The sequence below is a fragment of the Falco punctatus genome (assembly GCF_963210335.1).
Source record: "Falco punctatus genome assembly, chromosome: 4".
Lineage (NCBI taxonomy): Eukaryota > Metazoa > Chordata > Aves > Falconiformes > Falconidae > Falco > Falco punctatus.
This window is the reverse complement of record NC_137583.1, coordinates 76565223-76584459: the sequence shown is the minus strand read 5'-3', so window position 1 is coordinate 76584459 and position 19237 is coordinate 76565223. Positions and strand designations below refer to the sequence as shown.

The 19237-nt window shown below is 38.8% G+C and overlaps 1 protein-coding gene across 1 annotated transcript in view; it reads left to right on the top strand.

Moving 5' to 3' along the window:
• HEPACAM2 (HEPACAM family member 2) overlaps nt 1-18630 on the top strand; it is a 30216-nt gene extending 11586 nt beyond the window's left edge. Inside the window, exons 4-9 of the mRNA XM_080383782.1 lie at nt 4108-4404; nt 7568-7693; nt 7778-7802; nt 7926-7963; nt 9279-9352; nt 11236-18630. Of these exons, the coding sequence (XP_080239908.1) occupies nt 4108-4404; nt 7568-7693; nt 7778-7802; nt 7926-7963; nt 9279-9352; nt 11236-11352 (677 nt within the window). The 3' untranslated portion in view covers nt 11353-18630. The remainder of the gene's footprint in view (nt 1-4107; nt 4405-7567; nt 7694-7777; nt 7803-7925; nt 7964-9278; nt 9353-11235) is intronic.
• The last annotated feature ends 607 nt before the right edge of the window (nt 18631-19237 follow it).

Genomic DNA, 19237 nt, shown 5'->3' with positions numbered 1-19237 from the left:
TCCTCAAGGTAGCACATTTTTAAATGCCTGCTTCTGTACAGTGACAATCTCAGCTCCCTCAGGTGCTTAAAGTGATAAGAATGAGAGCTGCATGTGTATAACTGCACTGCCCCTACTGTTTTTCTGACTTTAATGAGCTATGAATGGGCCGTATAAATCTCTCTTTTCCAAGAATACCTATACAAAAACAAAATCCAGCACAACCTGGCAGCCTTCTTGCAATGCCGTAAAATCAGGTCAGGCTAGAAAAATATCTGCTACTCTTGCTACCTTTCAGACTGCTCTTTTCATTTGTGGCACAGCCCATCTGGCATTCACATTTCTGACCTGTTGCACCAGGATGGACTCCAGAGCACTTACTGCACTCACAGGTGCCTGGGACACTTGCACAAAGGTGTGTACCCTTCAGCCTCAGTTCTGGTGCTGCTTCCTCCCTTGGCCCTCCACTCAACTACATGTATTTTCCAGAAATTTTGAAAAATCTTTCCAGGTTCTAAACTGAAAACCTCTTTTTGACCCATTGTTTAACAGAACTTTAAAATCCCAGAGTGTCCATATTTTTAGATTTATTTTTTTTTTTGAGCGATTATGATATATAGCTCAAAAGATCTGTATATATAAAAAATTTTGAGATTCTGTTTTTCTCCACATGTGGAAATATTGTTATAAGTATTTGCATTTTCAGAATGAGCTTATTAATTCATCAGAACTGAGGGTTTGTTTTGTGCGTGATTTAAAATTTGAAAAACATATTAAGAGAAAACAATGCAGTGCTGAAAGACTGCAATACTTGCACTATGGATATTATCCATTTCCAAGTTAGTGATGGGAGTTGGGGTCTTACTTCCTGAGCTATACGAAGTAGCATAATTTGGTCCAACCTCTGCATGCAGAGGTAGTTTGTCTCCCAGTTGTCAATAACAATCCAGAACAGGCCCCGGGATCTCTATGTGCCATATGTCATTGCTGCGGGGGAGTTACTGGAGGTGATAAAAAAAAAGTCACAGTAAATACTTGCCATCTGCTTGGAAACCGTAACAGTCTCGTGGTGATAGGAGCAATTGGAAATATTCTCACAGAGCAGTAAATTGTTACTCGGAACAGATGATTTATTATTTTACAAGTCATTTAGTTAACTGGCTTTACTGAGACAAGAGGCAGATTTCTGTTGAGAACGATACTGGAAAGGAGAAGTAGAGCTGAGGGATCCATGAAGGCTGTTACTCTTTTTTTTGCAGAGAATCAAAAGTGTTTTGTTTGTCTTTTCACATTAATATTATTCTGCTTATCATTGGCTGTGATGATAACGCACCCCAGAATATGGCTGTTGCAGTAGCATGAGCCAGAAGAAATTATTTCAAGACTGGAAGAAGCTGCTGCCACGGAGGCTGCAGCAGAAACTCTTGTACTGTGCTGTTGCAGTTGAATTTAACAGACTAATCCCTAATAAGGGATTTCTTTCCTTTGGGCTTTCCAAAGCTAGACTGTATTTAGTCCTAGAGAGGAAATTGTTAATTACTCACTTTTTCAGAATCATCCTTGAAGCTGTGTATATCCCTCAGCCACCCAGTGTTTAGGGATCTCAATGGCACGCAGGATGCCCAGGAGAGGCAAAAGGCAGATCCAGATGAAGCAGAAGGGTTGTACGATACTTATGTTGACTTCATCAAGGAAAGCCACTTTTCAGCCTTGCCAAGATTTGATTATCTCTAAGAAAACCTTTCTTTGGGATTATTATTTTTTTTCAAACCTACTTCCTCAGCCATTGTGTGTCAGTGTTTTTATAATGGTTTCTTTCATTTGCAGCTCTCATACAAAAGTGTAGTTGTGTTGTTAGTGTTATCTTCTATGCTGCATTGTTATGATACTGATAAAAAAGCAGAAATCAGTTCTGATTCTTTTGCAGACTGTGGCAAATCTCCCACTACAGTGAGGGGGCACAAAGACCAGTCAGCTGTTCATACTATTAATCTCTGTTTATATATCAAAGGTTGTATTAGCAGTAAAAATAAAAGCTAATTAATTGTTCTCAGAAAGAAGAATTGGATAGGAGGAACCACAGAATCGCTCTGAAAAGTAAAAATGTGTGTTCCTGCCTATAAATAGAGCACGTGAGGTTTTACTTTATGTATGAAAAAGTTCAGTACATCCCTTTCCCTTCTGAAGAAAGGGAAGTAAGTACTTACAACAGGCAAGCCCTCATGCGCGGCTGGTGTTCTGGGAGGGCTCCCCGTCCACACGATCGTGCAGCTCAAGTAAGGTCAGCCAGGCCAGGGTAGCGGCGATAGGTCTGCAGCTCCCAGAAGGGCTCGTTACACGATCGGCTGGCTCTTGGGTACAGTAAAGCAAATGACTTGGGAACTGCGGAGCCTGTGGAGAAGCAGCCCAGCATCTAGAGTTTTAAAATGCCTTGACTCTTCAGAATGGCCCCTGTGATGTAGGGTGGGAGCAACGCCAATTCACGCTCAAGTTAAGCTCTATTGCATTTTCCAAGTAAATATTATGTGTGATGTTGGGCCTTCCTTAAAATGAGACTGCAAAAAGCTTACTGCTAAGAAATGACTAGAGAAAATAAAGCTTGACAAGTTTATGTTGTGAAATACGGACGTTTGGTTAAAAGTGGACTAAGCTGAGGTCATGGTGTAACAGTCTACATTCTCATATGTAAGCCTTCACAGACGGAGAAAAAACCCCAGAGGCACACACACAAAGTGGCCTGTTTTGTGCTGTGTGCTGTTTGCCTGTGTGTTGTGGATGAATAAACCAGTCTCATAAAAGAAGACAGACAATAAATAGCAATGTGCATGTTAGAGGAAGGTCTAATGTCAGCATGAATTTCCTGATGAGAAATGGAGTCTGAAACGTGCCAATGTGCTGCTTCATGTAGCAGGGACTTTCACATTCAAACCCAGCTACATTATCTTAATGCTTCCAGACAACCATAGGAAGGTGGAAATATTACTTGATTGCACTGTCTACAATGGGCATAATACTGACTTGTCTTTTTGCTGTGCCATTCTGTGTGAGGCACTTGGCAGCAGCTTTACCAGACTTCAGGGATCCTACCAAAAAGATGTTCTACATACTTTCTTCTTTTGGTTTCTGTCAATATTAGGTCTGTGCTTTTTCGATTATGCATGTAAGCCCTTAGGGAATTAGCACATAAGAATGATTAGTTCTTTTGACTGGAAAAAGTAATTTAATAAGGCACATTTTGATTATTATATTATCCACATTAATTTCTATATTTAGATCCCTGTAAAAATAGAATTTAACTTGTAAAGATATAAAAAACCCATGATGTGAAATGTTCTATTAAAAATAGCATGGAATATATTCCTATCATATTTTAATATATTGTTTCCCTTCCCATTTTCCTGCAAAGATTACCCTAAAAATACTTAGCTGCTCAGTTTTCTGAGTGATGAACACATTACATGTATTGGACAATATATGCCTTTTCTAATTATATTCAGAAACACAGCTTGCTTTCAGCACAAGGGCTTACTCTTGAAAGAACAATAAATGCTGCAGCAGTAGAAGCCTACTAAAGTGCAGGGAAGGTTAAAGTTTATTTTAGCAGTCATCTTTTTCTGAAGTTATCTAAGGCACACCCCACTCTATATTATACCTGTAGGATAGTTCCCCAAATAATTATTATACTGCCAAGTACTAAGGTAAATATTTATACATTCCAAGGCTAATTTGTTAACTTTAAAATGTGCAGAGAAATTACTTATGACAATGAGTTTGGCATTTGAGTAGAAAGAGTCAAATACACCCCTGAAGAAGACCTGTTCCTTCACAGCTTTTCCGACTGTATTCAGTTTTCAATCTTTTTATCATACTGAACAAAGCATAGACCTGTCCTTTTTCCCTAAACATCTGTTAGATCAGTATTACGTGGGTGTAGTCGGAGTCAAACCTAGTGCAGACTGAAAGCCTTTTAATTGAAATGATAAAATCCAATGCCAGCCATTCTAAAGGCAGTTTAACTTAAAATTCTGAGTGTAGAAATATGCTTCTATTTGAAGTTTAATTATATACTCTGATTTTAATTTTTCCACTGTGGTTTTTGTTTGTTGTTTTTTTTTTTTTTTAATGCAGATGGACCTTATGGACTTAGAGTTAAATCAGATAAAGGTCTGAATATAGGGGCAGTCTTCACAGTTGACATGGGGGAAGTTATACTGTTCAACTGCTCGGCAGATTCAAATCCACCAAATACTTATTCGTGGATTCAAAGGGCTGACAATATCACTCATGTAATCAAATATGGACCCCATCTGGAAGTTGTATCTGATAAAGTGGCCCAGAAAACAATAGATTACATGTGCCGTGCTTTCAACAACATGACTGGAAAACGGGATGAAACTCATTTCACAGTCATTGTTACTTCTGTAGGTAAGAACATTAACTCATTGCTGTAACTGTAACATCTGAGGAGAGTGTCAACCCCAGAAAAAGGAAATAATTTTTGGAGACAGAATATATATCAGAAGTGAGGTCTTGCTCACAATGTAGTAAAGGGGATTTTGGCCATTCGTTGGGATCCAAGTTTTACTCACTGTGTGACACGGCTTGGGGCAAGACCCACTAACATGCTGAATTTTTATGGGAGTTTGACACTAAAATATATTTGGCCATTTGGAAATCTATCCTTTGAGTAGAAAAACTTCCTTGGTAGGCCAAACTCATCATGACCAAGTAACGTGGCAAAATTATGTCTTTTATTTTGTTTTTTACTTTTTACATTTAAAAATTATAAAGATGAATGGAGACAATGATGCAGAAACCCACTGAATGCCAAGGTGGGCCTTTTCTTCCAAGGCTTACTGTCCCACAGCTTTCAGGAGCTGTGAGCCCTGGGGCCACCAGGTGACCAGTATATGAGATAGTTGTAAGCATACATCACTGACTAAAATAACCAGGCACAGACTCACAGCAATGAAGGTCTTTAATATTTTTCCAGTGTGGTTAGGTATTATGAGAACCTTAGTTAAGTGTATGATAATAATGCAAGTTGTAATGATGAATGGTTTTATTGCAATCTGTTTGAAAAAATTATTTCACTGTCATATTTGTGAATCTATGGATTGACTGCTAGATTCTGCTGAATACGCACCTCTACTTGTCATACATTATAACCTCAGTTCCCGTTTCAGATTCTATTAAACAGCAACAAAGCAGTTTTTCAGAAAATCTCCAGAAGCTTACAGCAAAGAACAAGACATTGGAGAACTCTGATTTCTTTTATTAATACAGATTGATACAAGTATTTTCAGATAAGGAATGCATGCTGTTAATGTTCAACAAGATAGAATAGATTGCCTTTTAGAAAATTTATCAAAGCAACTTCACTTGTGCAGAGCAAAGAGCTAGGCCATTTGTTAGTCAGGTAAACAAGGAGACCAGATGTCCATTGTTCAGACTGACTTACAGATTCATCACAAATCCGTGGCTTTCAGTGTGCTGGAAGGAGGATGGGTTGCAATTTTACAATGAGAATACTGCACTTCAAAACTAAACATTGTGGCTAGTGGTGAAAGAAAATGCAACCAGAGCTATGCGTCAGTAGAAATAAACATGACATTTCTCTAGGAAGTTCATGTGACCTATGATATATATGTGCATATTCATCAGTAAGTGTTAAGAAATTCAGGTGAGATTTCCTTTCAAAGGCTGAAAAAGGGAAGACTCCACAGCTTCGTGTTTAGTTGCACTTAAGATCATACATTTCCTAATTACAAATATTTTGCCTAAATAAAGCTTTTTAAAACATTTTATCCTGTGTATTTAAAAATATCAGTTTCCTCCTTTATGGAAATTTTCTTCTTGATGAGTATTCATCCAAATAGCACTAAATCCAGATGTGGAGCCTACACTTTGCAATGCACCACTGATTGAATATTTGTTATGAATTCACACATGAGGCTAAACCTCAGAGATCCTGCTCAGGCTAAATTCTGTTTGCAAGTGATAAAACATACTAAGCAAAGACTATGAATATTATTCCATATCCCATCTCCCTGTCCCCATAGTCCGAGATACAGAGCCTGGACTATGTCTTTAAAATACTAGAAACCCCATTTTCAGCAGCAACAGTAGCGCTGATATTTCAGAAGACCTTACAAAACTTCCCCAGCTAAGGAACTGATGACATCTGTATGTTGCTATAAACAGCTGCCTAATCAATGCTAAAAATCATCCAGAAAACAATTACATCAGTAATTACACTAAGCTGTTCCCCAGTTTTAGCCAGGACTAGACTTTAAAATGAGTGGAGGTATCTCGTTATGTACATAAGTCACTGCTCAGTTCTCAAGTCAATTTGAGTGTGTTAAATACACGTAAAACCCACATCTTTGTTTTTCTGCACCAGTATGCCTGTGGAAATAAGATTTATTGAGTCTAAATTTGAAATTATTTGTTTTGAAGAGCATTTTTAAGGACTGATTCTCCAGCATTTGAGGTTTTTTTCTGAGGAAAGCAGTACATTGAAGCGGTATGAAAACAATTTGGTGAAATTGCAGTGATTTGTTTTCCCGTATTTTTGGGATGCATCTGTTTTGAAATCTACATATTTAACCTTTGTGATAACCACAGCACACATAGTCAGCACCATGCCAGTGAACTGCATGGAGGTATAAGTAGATGTAAGCAATGCTAGCTCTCTGCATAGGAGTTCATCAAAATACTGGAAACACATCTGGCTAAATAATACACATTTGAGCCGTGTTACTAAAGCCGGCATTGACAAATATGCAGCATTAATTTACCTGTATGGATTGTGACATGACCTTTCATTACATGAATTCTGCATGATTCAGAGAAAATTAAGGATGCACAAGCAACTATGTATGGCATTTCCTAACTTTCACATCCCTGTCTGCAAATTCTATGCAAATGTTTTCCATGTGTTTTTGTGTATGTAATTATATACATATTGTGTTTCTGTTGTGCCAGTAAATCCAGCTGGAAAAGAGCTGCTAATGCGTATCTCAGCAGAAGATCTCAGCAAAGGAAATAAATACTTCGGATATATTTAGACGTGAATGCAAACAAATGTAATTTATTGGCTTCTGATGGGATTTGATAAACAACCACACTGTCAGTGATCTGAAAATCTTCAGAAAAAATACAATAGCTCAGTTATACCCTCCTACTCTACAGGTCCTACAGCTAGGATTTCCCTCCCATCTAGCACAAACTGCTCACCTAATTGTCACCTAATTTCTTGGCATTTCAGTGTCTCTATGGCTAAAATAAGAGTAGTCATCTACTTTTTGTGATGCTGTAATTCATAGATTACATTTACTGACCTTCATTTAGCTCTAGGTACCAATCTGTTCTGGACTGATTTCTGATATGCCTTTCCAGTTCAGGAGATTGGGGGTGGGGGCCGGAAAAAATTATTACTGATTCACAGGAACTTTTGTATCTATTTTGTATCTCTGTGCAGGTTTACTAGCTTCAGATGAGTTTCAAAAGATGCATTTTCCAGTGTCATTGTAGCACATCATACAGAACAGGAAACTAAATCCAGTACTCATCTTCTTTGTCACAGGACTGGAAAAGCTGGCCAAGAAAGGAAAATCTTTGTCATCTCTTGCAGTAATAACGGGAATTTCATTATTTTTGATCCTGGCTATGGCCTTTTTATTCATATGGAAAAGATATCAGCCACATAAAGGTATGTAAAAGTTCAGCATGCTCCAGCTCTTCTTTTGGACCGTCAGAGCAAAAAGAATTATTTTTCTTTTTTTCTTCTTTTCAGTGATACAACAGAAGCTGCAGAGCAGGTAAAAAAATAAATCATTCTTAAGTCTTGAAGTCCTTTCCATGAAGAGAATTGCATTTTATCATATTAATTTTCTTGCCTTGGCTTATGACATCAAACTGAAAAGCATGTTTATGTTTTCTAGGCCAGAGGCTGATTACAGAAAGGCACAGACATTTTCAGGTAATGCTAGTGAAAGAAATGTGAGCATAAGGTCAAAATCCATTCCTGCAAAAAATTAGCATCTCTGCATACAAAAAGAAAAAGAGAAAGGAAGTGTATTTGTAACTTGGGTTGCACACCTCTCTGTTAGCTTGCTTAAGACAAAACCAAAATGCCAACAGGTCAGCATGGGTGCAGCTCATACCTGGAGTTCACAGCAGGATGTACCCTGTTGGCTTGAATTTCAGCTGTTCATCTGGTATTCTGGGATTAGAATCACCTGCATTCTGCTGTCCCCACCAATATGAAATAAATTCGTGTTATTATGGGATAGCAGTGAGAGGTGATACACCATGGGAGAATCACAATTCTAAATGTTCATGGCACCAATTGATATTAAAATCATCAGATAATTATATGACATTACAGTGTACATATGTTAGCCTCTACCATGTTCTGTACTACTTTTCTCTGTGTCAGAAGGACCCAGTGTGGGGTTTTTTCACTGCCTCTTTTCTCTCCATAATCCTTCCCACACGGTCCTAGGCAGGAGAGGCTGGAGACCAGCTGTCCTTTGGAAGGGTAGCACTTTTTAGTCCCATCCCTTTCTACCAAAGCATCAGAGTAGGCCGTAAACTGCTACATGCGAGAGGATAGAGAAGTATACAAAGCTTAGCAAGGTAAGAAATTCACTTGAGCACAGCAGGTCCTCCACCCCAGCAAGACGTATCAGATGAGAGAATCTCAGTGCTGTCTTTAGTGCTGCAGCATTTGCTGTGGAGTGATGCCCAAGAGACAACCAGGAGATCTAGACTGTGGGAGGGTAGGGAGAGAGACTCCCACCCTAACTACAATTGTGTCTGAAGTCCCAGATACAATTTGTCAACTTGTTTAATAATGTAGCATCTCTTAGTATCATCTTCCCTGGTTTTTATTTTCAGCATTATGAAAGATTCAGGTGGTATTGCCTCACTACAGTGTAAATGTGCTGAGCTTATGATTGGGCCTTTTTTCTATGGAAAATGAAAGTAAACCTGTTTAGCCTGCCAGCAAAAAGAGTCCCGATGGCTCAGCCAGAACTGTTACTGAGGTTAGCCAGGGCTCCTCACTTGATCTGAGGTGTTGGAGATATTCAAGTGCTGTGCACACTGGCTGTGCAGCTGCCCTGCCTCACTCCACACCAGCTTAGGAACTTGGCAGGGAAGTGCTTTAAAGCAGATCAAACAACCAGTATTCAGATGTTTTAAAAATTAGGTCAAATTGTCTTGCCAGTCATTATTTTCCAGGTTCATATTACATCTCAATACCTTTTTTTTCATATTTGTTTTAACGTTAGGACATGAAAGTGCTTTGGATGATTTTGGGATATATGAATTTGTCGCTATTCCTGATCTTGCCAGTGGTTCTAGGGTATGTGATTTTACATCATAAACTGATGGTTTCTTTTCCATTTCTTAAGGTGTACTAAGTATCTGTACTAGAAACCTTCTGTCAGTCTGCTTCTGTTGCTTTTTACAGATTATATGACACCATATTCATGGCTTTTTTTACCCAGTACTTACTCTTTCTTCACCGTGTTACTAGTTCAGTACTTGTATCAACATGGGACAGTAAGGAACTAGCCAAGCTCTAAAGACAACAATCTCGGTTCAGCTACCCTATATTAAAAGAATATTAGTAGTGTTGGGTAGATGGGTAGCACTGAACCGCTTGTGTTACACAAGCCAGTTAACTAATGTGATGCTGTTTTCTTCCTTGGCCCTAATATTGCTGCTCATGCAACATACAAGTCTGGCAGTGTAGAAAACCCTCAGGCGGGTATTTGAGGTTTTTATTGTAAAAATAAGTAAACTAAATCTCAGCTGTATTTCACAAGAATTATTTTCTTAGGTTCATGTATTGCAGGGGAGGACCTAAGCACAGGAATCTTGCTAGCAGGAAAAATTCTACTACATATGCTACTTGTCTCCATTGTGGCTTTGCTGACATTATTGTATAGCAGTTGGATATCATTCTGATGTGATGTAAAAGGAAAAAAATGAGAAATAGAGCCACAAAATTTAGGGACAAGAGACTGAAACTGGGAGGAAGCAGAAGAAGCACTTTCCCTTTGCTAGGGAAAATTTCTGGCAATACAATCTTGTACCTTTGGCGAGCATCAGCATGGTCAGGTAAGGGAAAGCTTTTAAAACGTGATCACACAGGGTCACATCAACAGTGACACCTATTTTGTTATTATGATTAGTTCTCCTAATACATGATGTATCAGCAAAACCCAGTCATAGATTAATACATGCTTTTCTCTGCTGGGGTTAGATGGTTGAAACAGACATCTCTGGGGCTAGAGCTCTGTTGTAAAGGTTAGTGGAGAGGACGGAATTCTACATCAGCAGAGATTTAGAGAATAGAGGAGCCAAACTGTGTCTATGAAAGTTTGTGACTGTAGGAGGCTTATTAAGTACAGAGATCAGGCCCTAAATCATCACAGCCTTAAGCAGACCGTGATATCCCTTAGGCTGATCATATCTCAAAGTCACCTTCTTGCAGAATTGGGGCCTTAGTAGGTCAGGAGGGAGAGAGAGGTGACAACGACAACAGAATGAACGTACAAGCAATGAAACCTATTCTAATTTCCAGTAAAATTTCAAGAAACAGGAGAAACTCCACTGGTTTATGTTCTGTTACTCAGATTTATGGTATTGCAGATGAAGTCAGCATTTGATCCACGGATTCATCTGTTAGTTAGCAGAAAAAGGGAAAAATAAGAAAGTGGAGATAATGAAGAACTGGAGGTTGAGTATAGGCAAAAAGACTGAGAATTGCTTAGGGATGGGGAGTCTAGGTGTTGTGTTGACATAAGAGGAGATTCGTATACTGAATAATGTCAATATTACTTCATTTATGGAAATTCCTTGCAGTTTCGTCTCTTTGACATGCCAGTGCCCTTTCCCTGAATATTCTCTCCTTTTTTACTATCTAGTCTCCTGCTTCTCTCTTTGTTAAATATTCCTTCCTTGACTTGTGGTACATTAATTATAAAATGCTTGCATACTAAATGCAAGAGCTACATCCTAAATTTCCTAAGATCCTAATTGAATTTAAAACTTTTGCTTGCCTTACTGTAACTGTGATGTAAAAATGAAATGCAAATTAATAGAGATGAACTGTTAAATCCACACACAAGTCATTGGTAAGAAAAAGTTTAAAAAATGACAAGTTACCTTATCAGTTTAATCTCTATTGAATCTTTTCCTATTTGTACTTACAGTGGGAATACTCTTTGCTACTTTTAGGTTTCCAGTCAATCTGTTCCTGGCTCTGACTTTGTCCCAGGCCAGGATATGCTTAGTACGATTTATGAAGTTATTCAGCATATTCCTGAACAGCTGCAAGAAGACCATCAACAGTAAGTTAAAGGCTGTGTGCAGTCATATGGTAGCTCAAAGACAAATACTTTTGCAGCCAGAACACCCTGCATTTTGGTAGTTGGTGTCTGATTCCAGCAATAGGGGTAAGGAAAGAAAACAGATATAAGGCTACCTCAGTTTCTCCACCGTTTCCTATCCAATCGCTCACTTTTCCTCAAGACTCCGGTCTCTTTTTTCATCATGACAGTCCTATCTAAGTGTGAAAAACAAAGGCTAAGATCTTCCAACACAATTTCAAATGAAAATTCCCAAATGTTTTAAGAGGGTGGCTATAGTTTCACAGCACTGAGACATCAGCACTTCCTACCGAGCAGGTTACATCTTCAGTTGGCAGCACGGCTTCCAGACCTGACAGCCATATGCCAGGTAGAGTTGGGGGGGGGGGGGGGGGCGTGTTATTTGCAATGTTGAATCTGGTCAGCTGACCAATAACCAGTGGTTGTTAAAATAGTCATTGAAATATTAATGGACAATGATTAGTTACCCAAACAATGCTTTCATTTGTATCTTAATGGTTTAGATCAAAAGAATTCTTGTTCTGCAGTACGCTAGCTGAGGATTCCACAGAAACACTTTTGCTGAGTTAAATACCAGAGAGAGCACAGCATATTGTGCTTAATGCAGTCAGTGTCTGGTAGTCCTGGTTTTGTTCAAATCACCTGCTTCGCAGCACCTCTTGGCATAAGAGTGAATACACTGTAAAGTTTCTCCAATTGTGGTATAGCTGCCATAAATCAGTTGTGAATATCGACAGCCTTTCTTACCAGTTAAGAACTGGTACACAAGACTTTATTTGGTAACAAGCCTATGATATCACATTTTCCATGTGTTTATGATGTGTTCTGTTTCTTCTATGGTTGAAAAGGAAAATATGCACTCTTACCAATATACTAATCAGTTGTCTTGGTAATCACAGTGTTTAGGTAACTTCATTAGCATTCAGCACTTGTACTACTAAAATTTTTGTGCAGGTGACATCTTCGGCTTTGTGTCCAAAATACATACGCAAACATGCAGCCATGCCTGTAAAAGCAAGCTGATCAGTGAGAAAGCAGTAATGAATTACTAATGACGTTTGTGTTCTGCTTGGAGTTACTCACTTTGAACATTAAGAGTTTTTTTTAAACCATATGTAAAAAACAGCATTCATAAGGTGTCTCTTTTCTTATTCTTTCTCCTACATGTCTTCCTTCTCAACTTTCCCACTGATACATGACCCCTCTTGAAAAGGAATAAATTCAAAATAAAGGTAACTTGAACTTTGTGACAGTTCAGATTTCAACTCAAACGTCACAAAACATGTTCTGTATTTGTAAAGGACTCATTTGCATAAAACCATTTTGCTGCTTTTTTCATGTATCAAGATTTTTAAAAAGAAAATGGAACAACATTTTCACTAATAAAATATGCTAAACGTGATAATGGGTAAACCAGTCAGACTAGAAAGACCACTTTCATGAATTTTCCAATTCCTGACATGCCACAAAGGAGCACTCTTGAGTGCTAAATAAATAAGGACAAATAAGTCAATACTGGTGTTTGCAGCAAGATGCTTCAGCCTTCAGTGTAAGGAAAAAAGGAAGCACCGCAGAACAGGGAATGGAGCTGGGAAAGTAATTCCAAACTCCTGTAGTGCAAAGTAATGATTGCCTGTGGATGGATCCCACGGACTCGGTATGCAGCCGTCTGTATGGTAATCAGGAACGTTCATGGGAACACTTGTACAAAACTTGCCTACACTCTGCTTACAATAGGAACTTCTCTTTGTACAGAACAAAAGATTGAATATTATGGGAGCCAAACAGGTTTGTTGGTAAAGTGATCATTTTACTGTTATTCCCAGTGGTTCTGAATGGAAATGCTGTAATTTCATAAATCTATTAGAATTAACGTGCAAAGAAAAGCATTTCATTCTCAGATTTGCAGTCTGAGAATTTTTCAAATCCTCTCCTTGCATCTAACTTCCTCAGTGTTAGCTCATGTTCTCCCTCTGGCTATTAGAAATCCCAGTGACAGGACCAGCATATTCACAGACTAGCCAGTGCCTGACACGCCGGGAATAGCTTTTTCCTTCCACTTTTCCTTATGCTTTTATTAGCCTTTTTATGCCTCTGACATTCTAAATAATTACAAAATGTTAAATGTGCCCTGGCTTTTAAAAAGTAAGAATACCACTGGAAACTAAACTCTTAAACTCTCTTGGGCTTGGACTGATGGACTCATAACCTAATTGCAGTCAAAAAATCAGCTCAGATGATAGCTGACTTTGCACTTTTACATTCATGTGATGTTATTAGTTACTGCTCACAACAATCTTCTGCAGATTTGCCTTCCCTGCTCCTCCAAAGAATCAAAGGGAAAAGATGAAATCAGTTTTTGAAGAGACTGTTCTACTCCATCTCTGGGCTCCACAGTCACAGGGTGTAACATGACTGTCACATACTCAACCATTTCATTAAACACACTCTTTTAAGCCACTTTTGAGGTTTTTTTAATGACCCTTGCATATTTTTTAAATTAAATATAAATCCTGTGACAAACTGGATGACACAGTCTTCCACATGTGAAAGAAATCTGAAAATGGCTGCAAAAGCTAATGCGCAAGTTTAGCCAGCATTTATACATAAGCACTGACAGCTCACAACTCTTCTGTGAGCAGAAACTGTTTGTAACTTAGGTCTCATTTTCACTTCAAATGAAGATAAATGTACATCATCTCCCTCTCCTCTCCTACACACTGTTTCTCTCAGATCAAGCATTTACCATTTCACAAATTTCTGCTCTGCCAACTGCTGAAGAGCAATGTGGATGCAAACTCTTGCCAGGCATTTCAGCATGGGACTTGTACGGGGGACTACACTGACTCAGCCTGCCATTACTGCCACCCTATAGCAGGTGCCCTGGTACATTGTTGTTGGTAATGTATGAGCAACTTGAAATATCTGTACTGAAAAAGCAGCAGTGCACGGTGCTATATTAGCCATTACTTTATTTATGGCTCAGACTTGTCTTATCTTTTCAAAACTAGAGATCTTACACATACTAAAACTTCAGTCAAATTTCAGTGTGTTGCAAAAATGCCCCCAGAGCTGTCATTCAGGCTGAAGAACTATTTTACTTTTGTGTTTAGAACTGCTGGTTTGTTTATATGTTTGCAACAGTGTTTTTTTAAAGAAAAGAAATGCAGCATTGTGGACAACTGTTATATATATGTACGTGTGTGTGTGTGTGTGTGTATATACATATATATATATATATATATGTTCTTTCCTAGATGTATATGAAGACACAGGAACAGGAAATCAAACCATCTGAAAATACAAAAGTGTATTCTTTTCCTTTATTACGTATTGAAAGGAAATGCCAGCAACTCCAAGAATGGCAAAGGCTTATGCCAGCTTTTCTTGAAATAGCAATTTCTCTTCAGACTAACAATCCCTTTCCTTCGGGTGCTCCAAATTGCCCATTTTAAAACTTTTTTTTTCTTCTTTTTAATTAATAATTTCTTGGGAAATGTATTTTTTCTATTCTATACATTTTTTCCTTATTTGTAAATACAAAAGACAAAGGGACAGCCTAAAAATTGCAGCATAAAATCTGTATGTTTTATTACAATAATGGGTGGGAGGCACAGGGAGGAATCAATCCCAGGATGCCTCCCATGCTTGTTTTATTAAAAAAAAAGGCAAAAAAATGTATGGGAGTTTTTCATTGGGATTGACTATTACATGAGAGGGTCTCCATATTGACATGAAAAGCAGTAAATGCAATATGTCACACTGCAAAATACATTTGGGGTTTAAAATAAAGTCATTATTTTAATACATTTAATGTAACATTATCTTTTAATTTACAAACATAGAAACTGATCTGTCAGGCAGTTAAAGACTGTACATATGTATATTGTTCAAAATAATGTGTTTTCATTAAATTCTGTTTCCTTTGCATTTGAACTGGTTTTCTATTTGCTGCAGAAGAGCCTGTTTCTCATTGACTAGAAAAGCAAGTAATATTCAAGTAATTTCTGCAAGCTGCAGAATGTTCAGGCTATTTATACATTACAATTCTAATTTTCCAGTGCAAATGAAACCAATCTTATCCTGTTCACACAGTGTGCTACAAGTTCCTTCACAAACAGAGGAATCCTCTTCCAGAAGCCTCTGTTAGCAGATGTCTGAATCCTGCAGGAAAATCCACTATTATTTCCACAGGGTAGGCTATTAGATGGTGTCAGTTAGCTGCAGCCAGGGAAAAAAGAGAATTATGAATTGAATTAGAATAATTTACAGAAAAAACAGGATACTTCAGTAAGAGCTAATTGTGTGGAGAATCATTAGGTTGAGTAATGAGAAAGCATAGAGTGTGTCCACCCTTTAAAACAGGCTGTATGGGATTATTTAAAGCACTCTGTTTTATGAAAAACCATTTGTACTTATTTAAAATACCTCCCTAATTGGTGTTTACTAAATGTACTTCCCACCTCCTTCTTTCAAAGATAAGGAAAAATAACACTGTTGTCAATGAATATTCTGATCTTATAATGCTGAAAAAAAAGAGGAAAGGACAACTTCACTGTTGCGTGTGAGGAAAAGAGGACTTGGCACCTCACAGAGGCAGCTGGTGCTGCCCAGACTTGAAGGAAGTTCTAAGGTGATCTCAAAGACAACATAGTCACCAGATTTGCTCCCTGAGAAATAACGCTTTAACATGAAGGTGTCTCCTTCATGGCAGAGAGGCTGTAAGTAGGTACATTTGGGCAGAACTCTGAAGTACTGAAGTTGTCCTGAAGAATCAAGAAGCTCAGGGGCCATCCCCACAAATTCCTCCATCGCTCATTTAAAGCTGACTTCATTTGTGTGTTTCAAATTGGGACAGCCCTTTGCGGGGTGCAAAGTCTGATTTTCACCTTCTTTTCTCCTCCTCTTCTTGCTGGAGTCGGTATTTTAATTGCTCTGAAATGAACATACAGATTTCTGAAGTGCTTGACAACATTCCATCTTACCACATTTGATGTCGCTGCAGGACCACAGGGCAAAAAATGCAGATGGATTTACAGAAATAACTGTCTCTCCACCTCTGGAGCCTCTGTATTTAAAACTGCCAGTACTATACATTGTCCTAAGTATTTTCATGACAAACAAAAATAAATCAGTTCAATATCAATTCCATTCTTTGTTTTTTGAAGCTCACTGTAGACACACTTGGCCTGTGTTAAAGTGCATTATAAGGCTCCTGAAATACTTTATTTCAGAATCTGTGCTCATGTCTTGATAAGAGATCATCAAGCCATTTCAAACTAAGCCATCTGTCAACAATGTGAGAAGACTTCGGCAATCTAAGACAAAAGTCCACCCTAACAGTCTTTTAAACATCTGCAAAATACCTGTACAATATTTTAATATGATAATTTGGTTTATGCAGCACACAGTGTCTCATAGTTCTGTGGATCCATGTATGGCTATGCATTTTTCACTGCAAAGGACATATATCATTATATTTATAAATAAAGGACAAAAATCTGCCTGTTGCTCTGGGGAGGGTCAAGTAAAATGTCCCTTGGAGGCCCTTGCCCTTCCCTCATCACACAGTGGTACAGCAAGATCACACCCCCCCTAACGTACGCCCAGCCCCGCTGCCACCCTGGGGCTCCCTCTCTGCATCTAGCTACAACCTCTCTGTAAAATTGTAAATGTACATGCAGGTCACGGCAGCCACGCTCCTACTCCTGACTTAGAACCAAAAACTCAACTGGTGGGAAAACATTTTGCTATAGAAAGAATATTGTCTGGCTTAATTCTAGCTATGGCAGTAGAACCAGCTCTGCAAATAGAAATATGTTATTGCAAGGGACAGAGAGCAAAGGCAGGCAAGTTGCCTCTGCTTATATCATATTGTTCTAATCTATTTTTGTTTTACTGCATCTTATGTGTTACTGGCTGTTAAACAAAAACATACTAGTGGTTTGAATTCTTATTCAAACTGTGCTTATTCTTTATTATTCTTCAAAAAATTGCACAGTGCTTTTGGTGCTTTTGGTGGAGGTATGAAAACAAGCAGCTATGGGGAAAGCAGCTCTGAAATGTCACAGAATTTTAATGAATGAAAAAGAAAACTTTTTCATATTAGATTCTTGTCCTTTTCTCACTGGTACTACCACGTTCAAAAGAGATGGATAAGCTTTCATTTATTGATGTAAGATCTGTTCAAATCTTACAAAAACCAATGGAGAGTTCGTCCATTAAACTAGATGATGTACATGTCGGGCTGTTCAAATGTGAGATGGGGATAATGAGGATATAGTATGTCCAAAATGAAACATGGGGAGAAAAAGTAGAAAAAGCCCTGTCACATTTTCTTCTCATTCCCTTTGGTGGAGGCTTTTGCCATTTCATTTGTCCACTGATGAGGGTGAAGAATGTCTTTCCTTGATGAAGTGCGGCTATCAACTTGAGATCAAAGGTAGGGAAGACGGGCCATAACTGGAAGCAGTGTATGAACAGCTACAGCAGTCAGAGCAACTCCAGGCACTTGTACCAAACCACAAGGTGGTGTGTAGTACTTGGTCTTTTCTTACTACACAGCTTAGAGGCAATTCATAAGGATACCGGAGAATGTCACTTTAGGCTTTCACCACTTCTTATATGAGAATGCTCCATCTTACATTTCGATATGGCTTTGCAACATTAACCCCTTCTTACAGGGCAACAGACTCTTATTCCACAATCCTATTAAAACTACAGCAAGATCAAGAAGGCCAACAAGTATCCTGGGTGGCATTAGGAGAAGCGCTGCCAGCAGATCAAAGGAGGTGTGTGACCCTTCCCCTCTAGTCAGCAATGGTGAGGCACATCTGGAGTGCTAGGTTCAGTGCTGGGCTTCCCAGTAGAAAACATGGACACACTGGAGTGCATCCAGCAATGTCCCACAACGATGATGAAGGATCATCTGGCATACAATGGTGAGTTGAGAGAACTGGGACTGTTCAGCCTGAAGAGAAGACTCAGGGATCCCATCAGTGTGTGTAAATACCCGAAAGGGGCGTGCACAGAAGACAGAGGCAGGCTCTTTTCAGTGGTGCCCAGTGACAGGACAAGAGGCAATGAGCACAAACTGAAAGAAAATAAGTTATGTATGAATATAAGAAAAATCTTTTTTACTGCCAAGGTGGTTGCGCACTGGAACTGGCTGCCCAGAGAGGCTGTGGAGCAGGGCCCCTCAAACTCTTTAACCAGGGGGCCGGCGCGCGGATGCAGTGGCAGGCGGTCATCTGCGGCTGCTTGGTTTCCCCCCCAACCCCCGGCAGGTAGCTCTCAGCAAAAATGACACTAGCAGTTACAACACCATCAGTTCATGTTAATGTAGAAAGAACGTATGCTTCCATTAACCACCCCCTTGAAATACGTACGGCCAGCTAAGCTAGGTATGAAGGCAAAAAACAAGCACAGCACTACGCATGTGCATCCATGCTTTACCTTTAGAAAGTGAACCTTGAAAAGGAAAAGGCTCATTGTTTTATAACCTCAGCTTAAAAAAACTTTTTGTTTTAAGTAGCTTAATTCTTTTTTATTTCTTTTTGCCTTAGTCAGATAAAATACAATCACATATTTTCTATGGACTTCCTTCAGTGTTTACATAATTTCTTTGGAAATCTGTCACCACACTGCTATCAATGCATCTGTATCATGCATCTTTCTGGGAGCTAGAGGGCAATGGCTTCCCGCAGGTGATGGCAGGAGGTTCTGGGTAACTATGCTTGGGACAGGGAAAAAGAGAAAGGGAAAGGAGGTAATACTAGCAAACACTGACTTTTTCTGACAGATAGGTGAATTGAGCATGCCCCAGATGACTTGTACATTTGAAGGGGGAC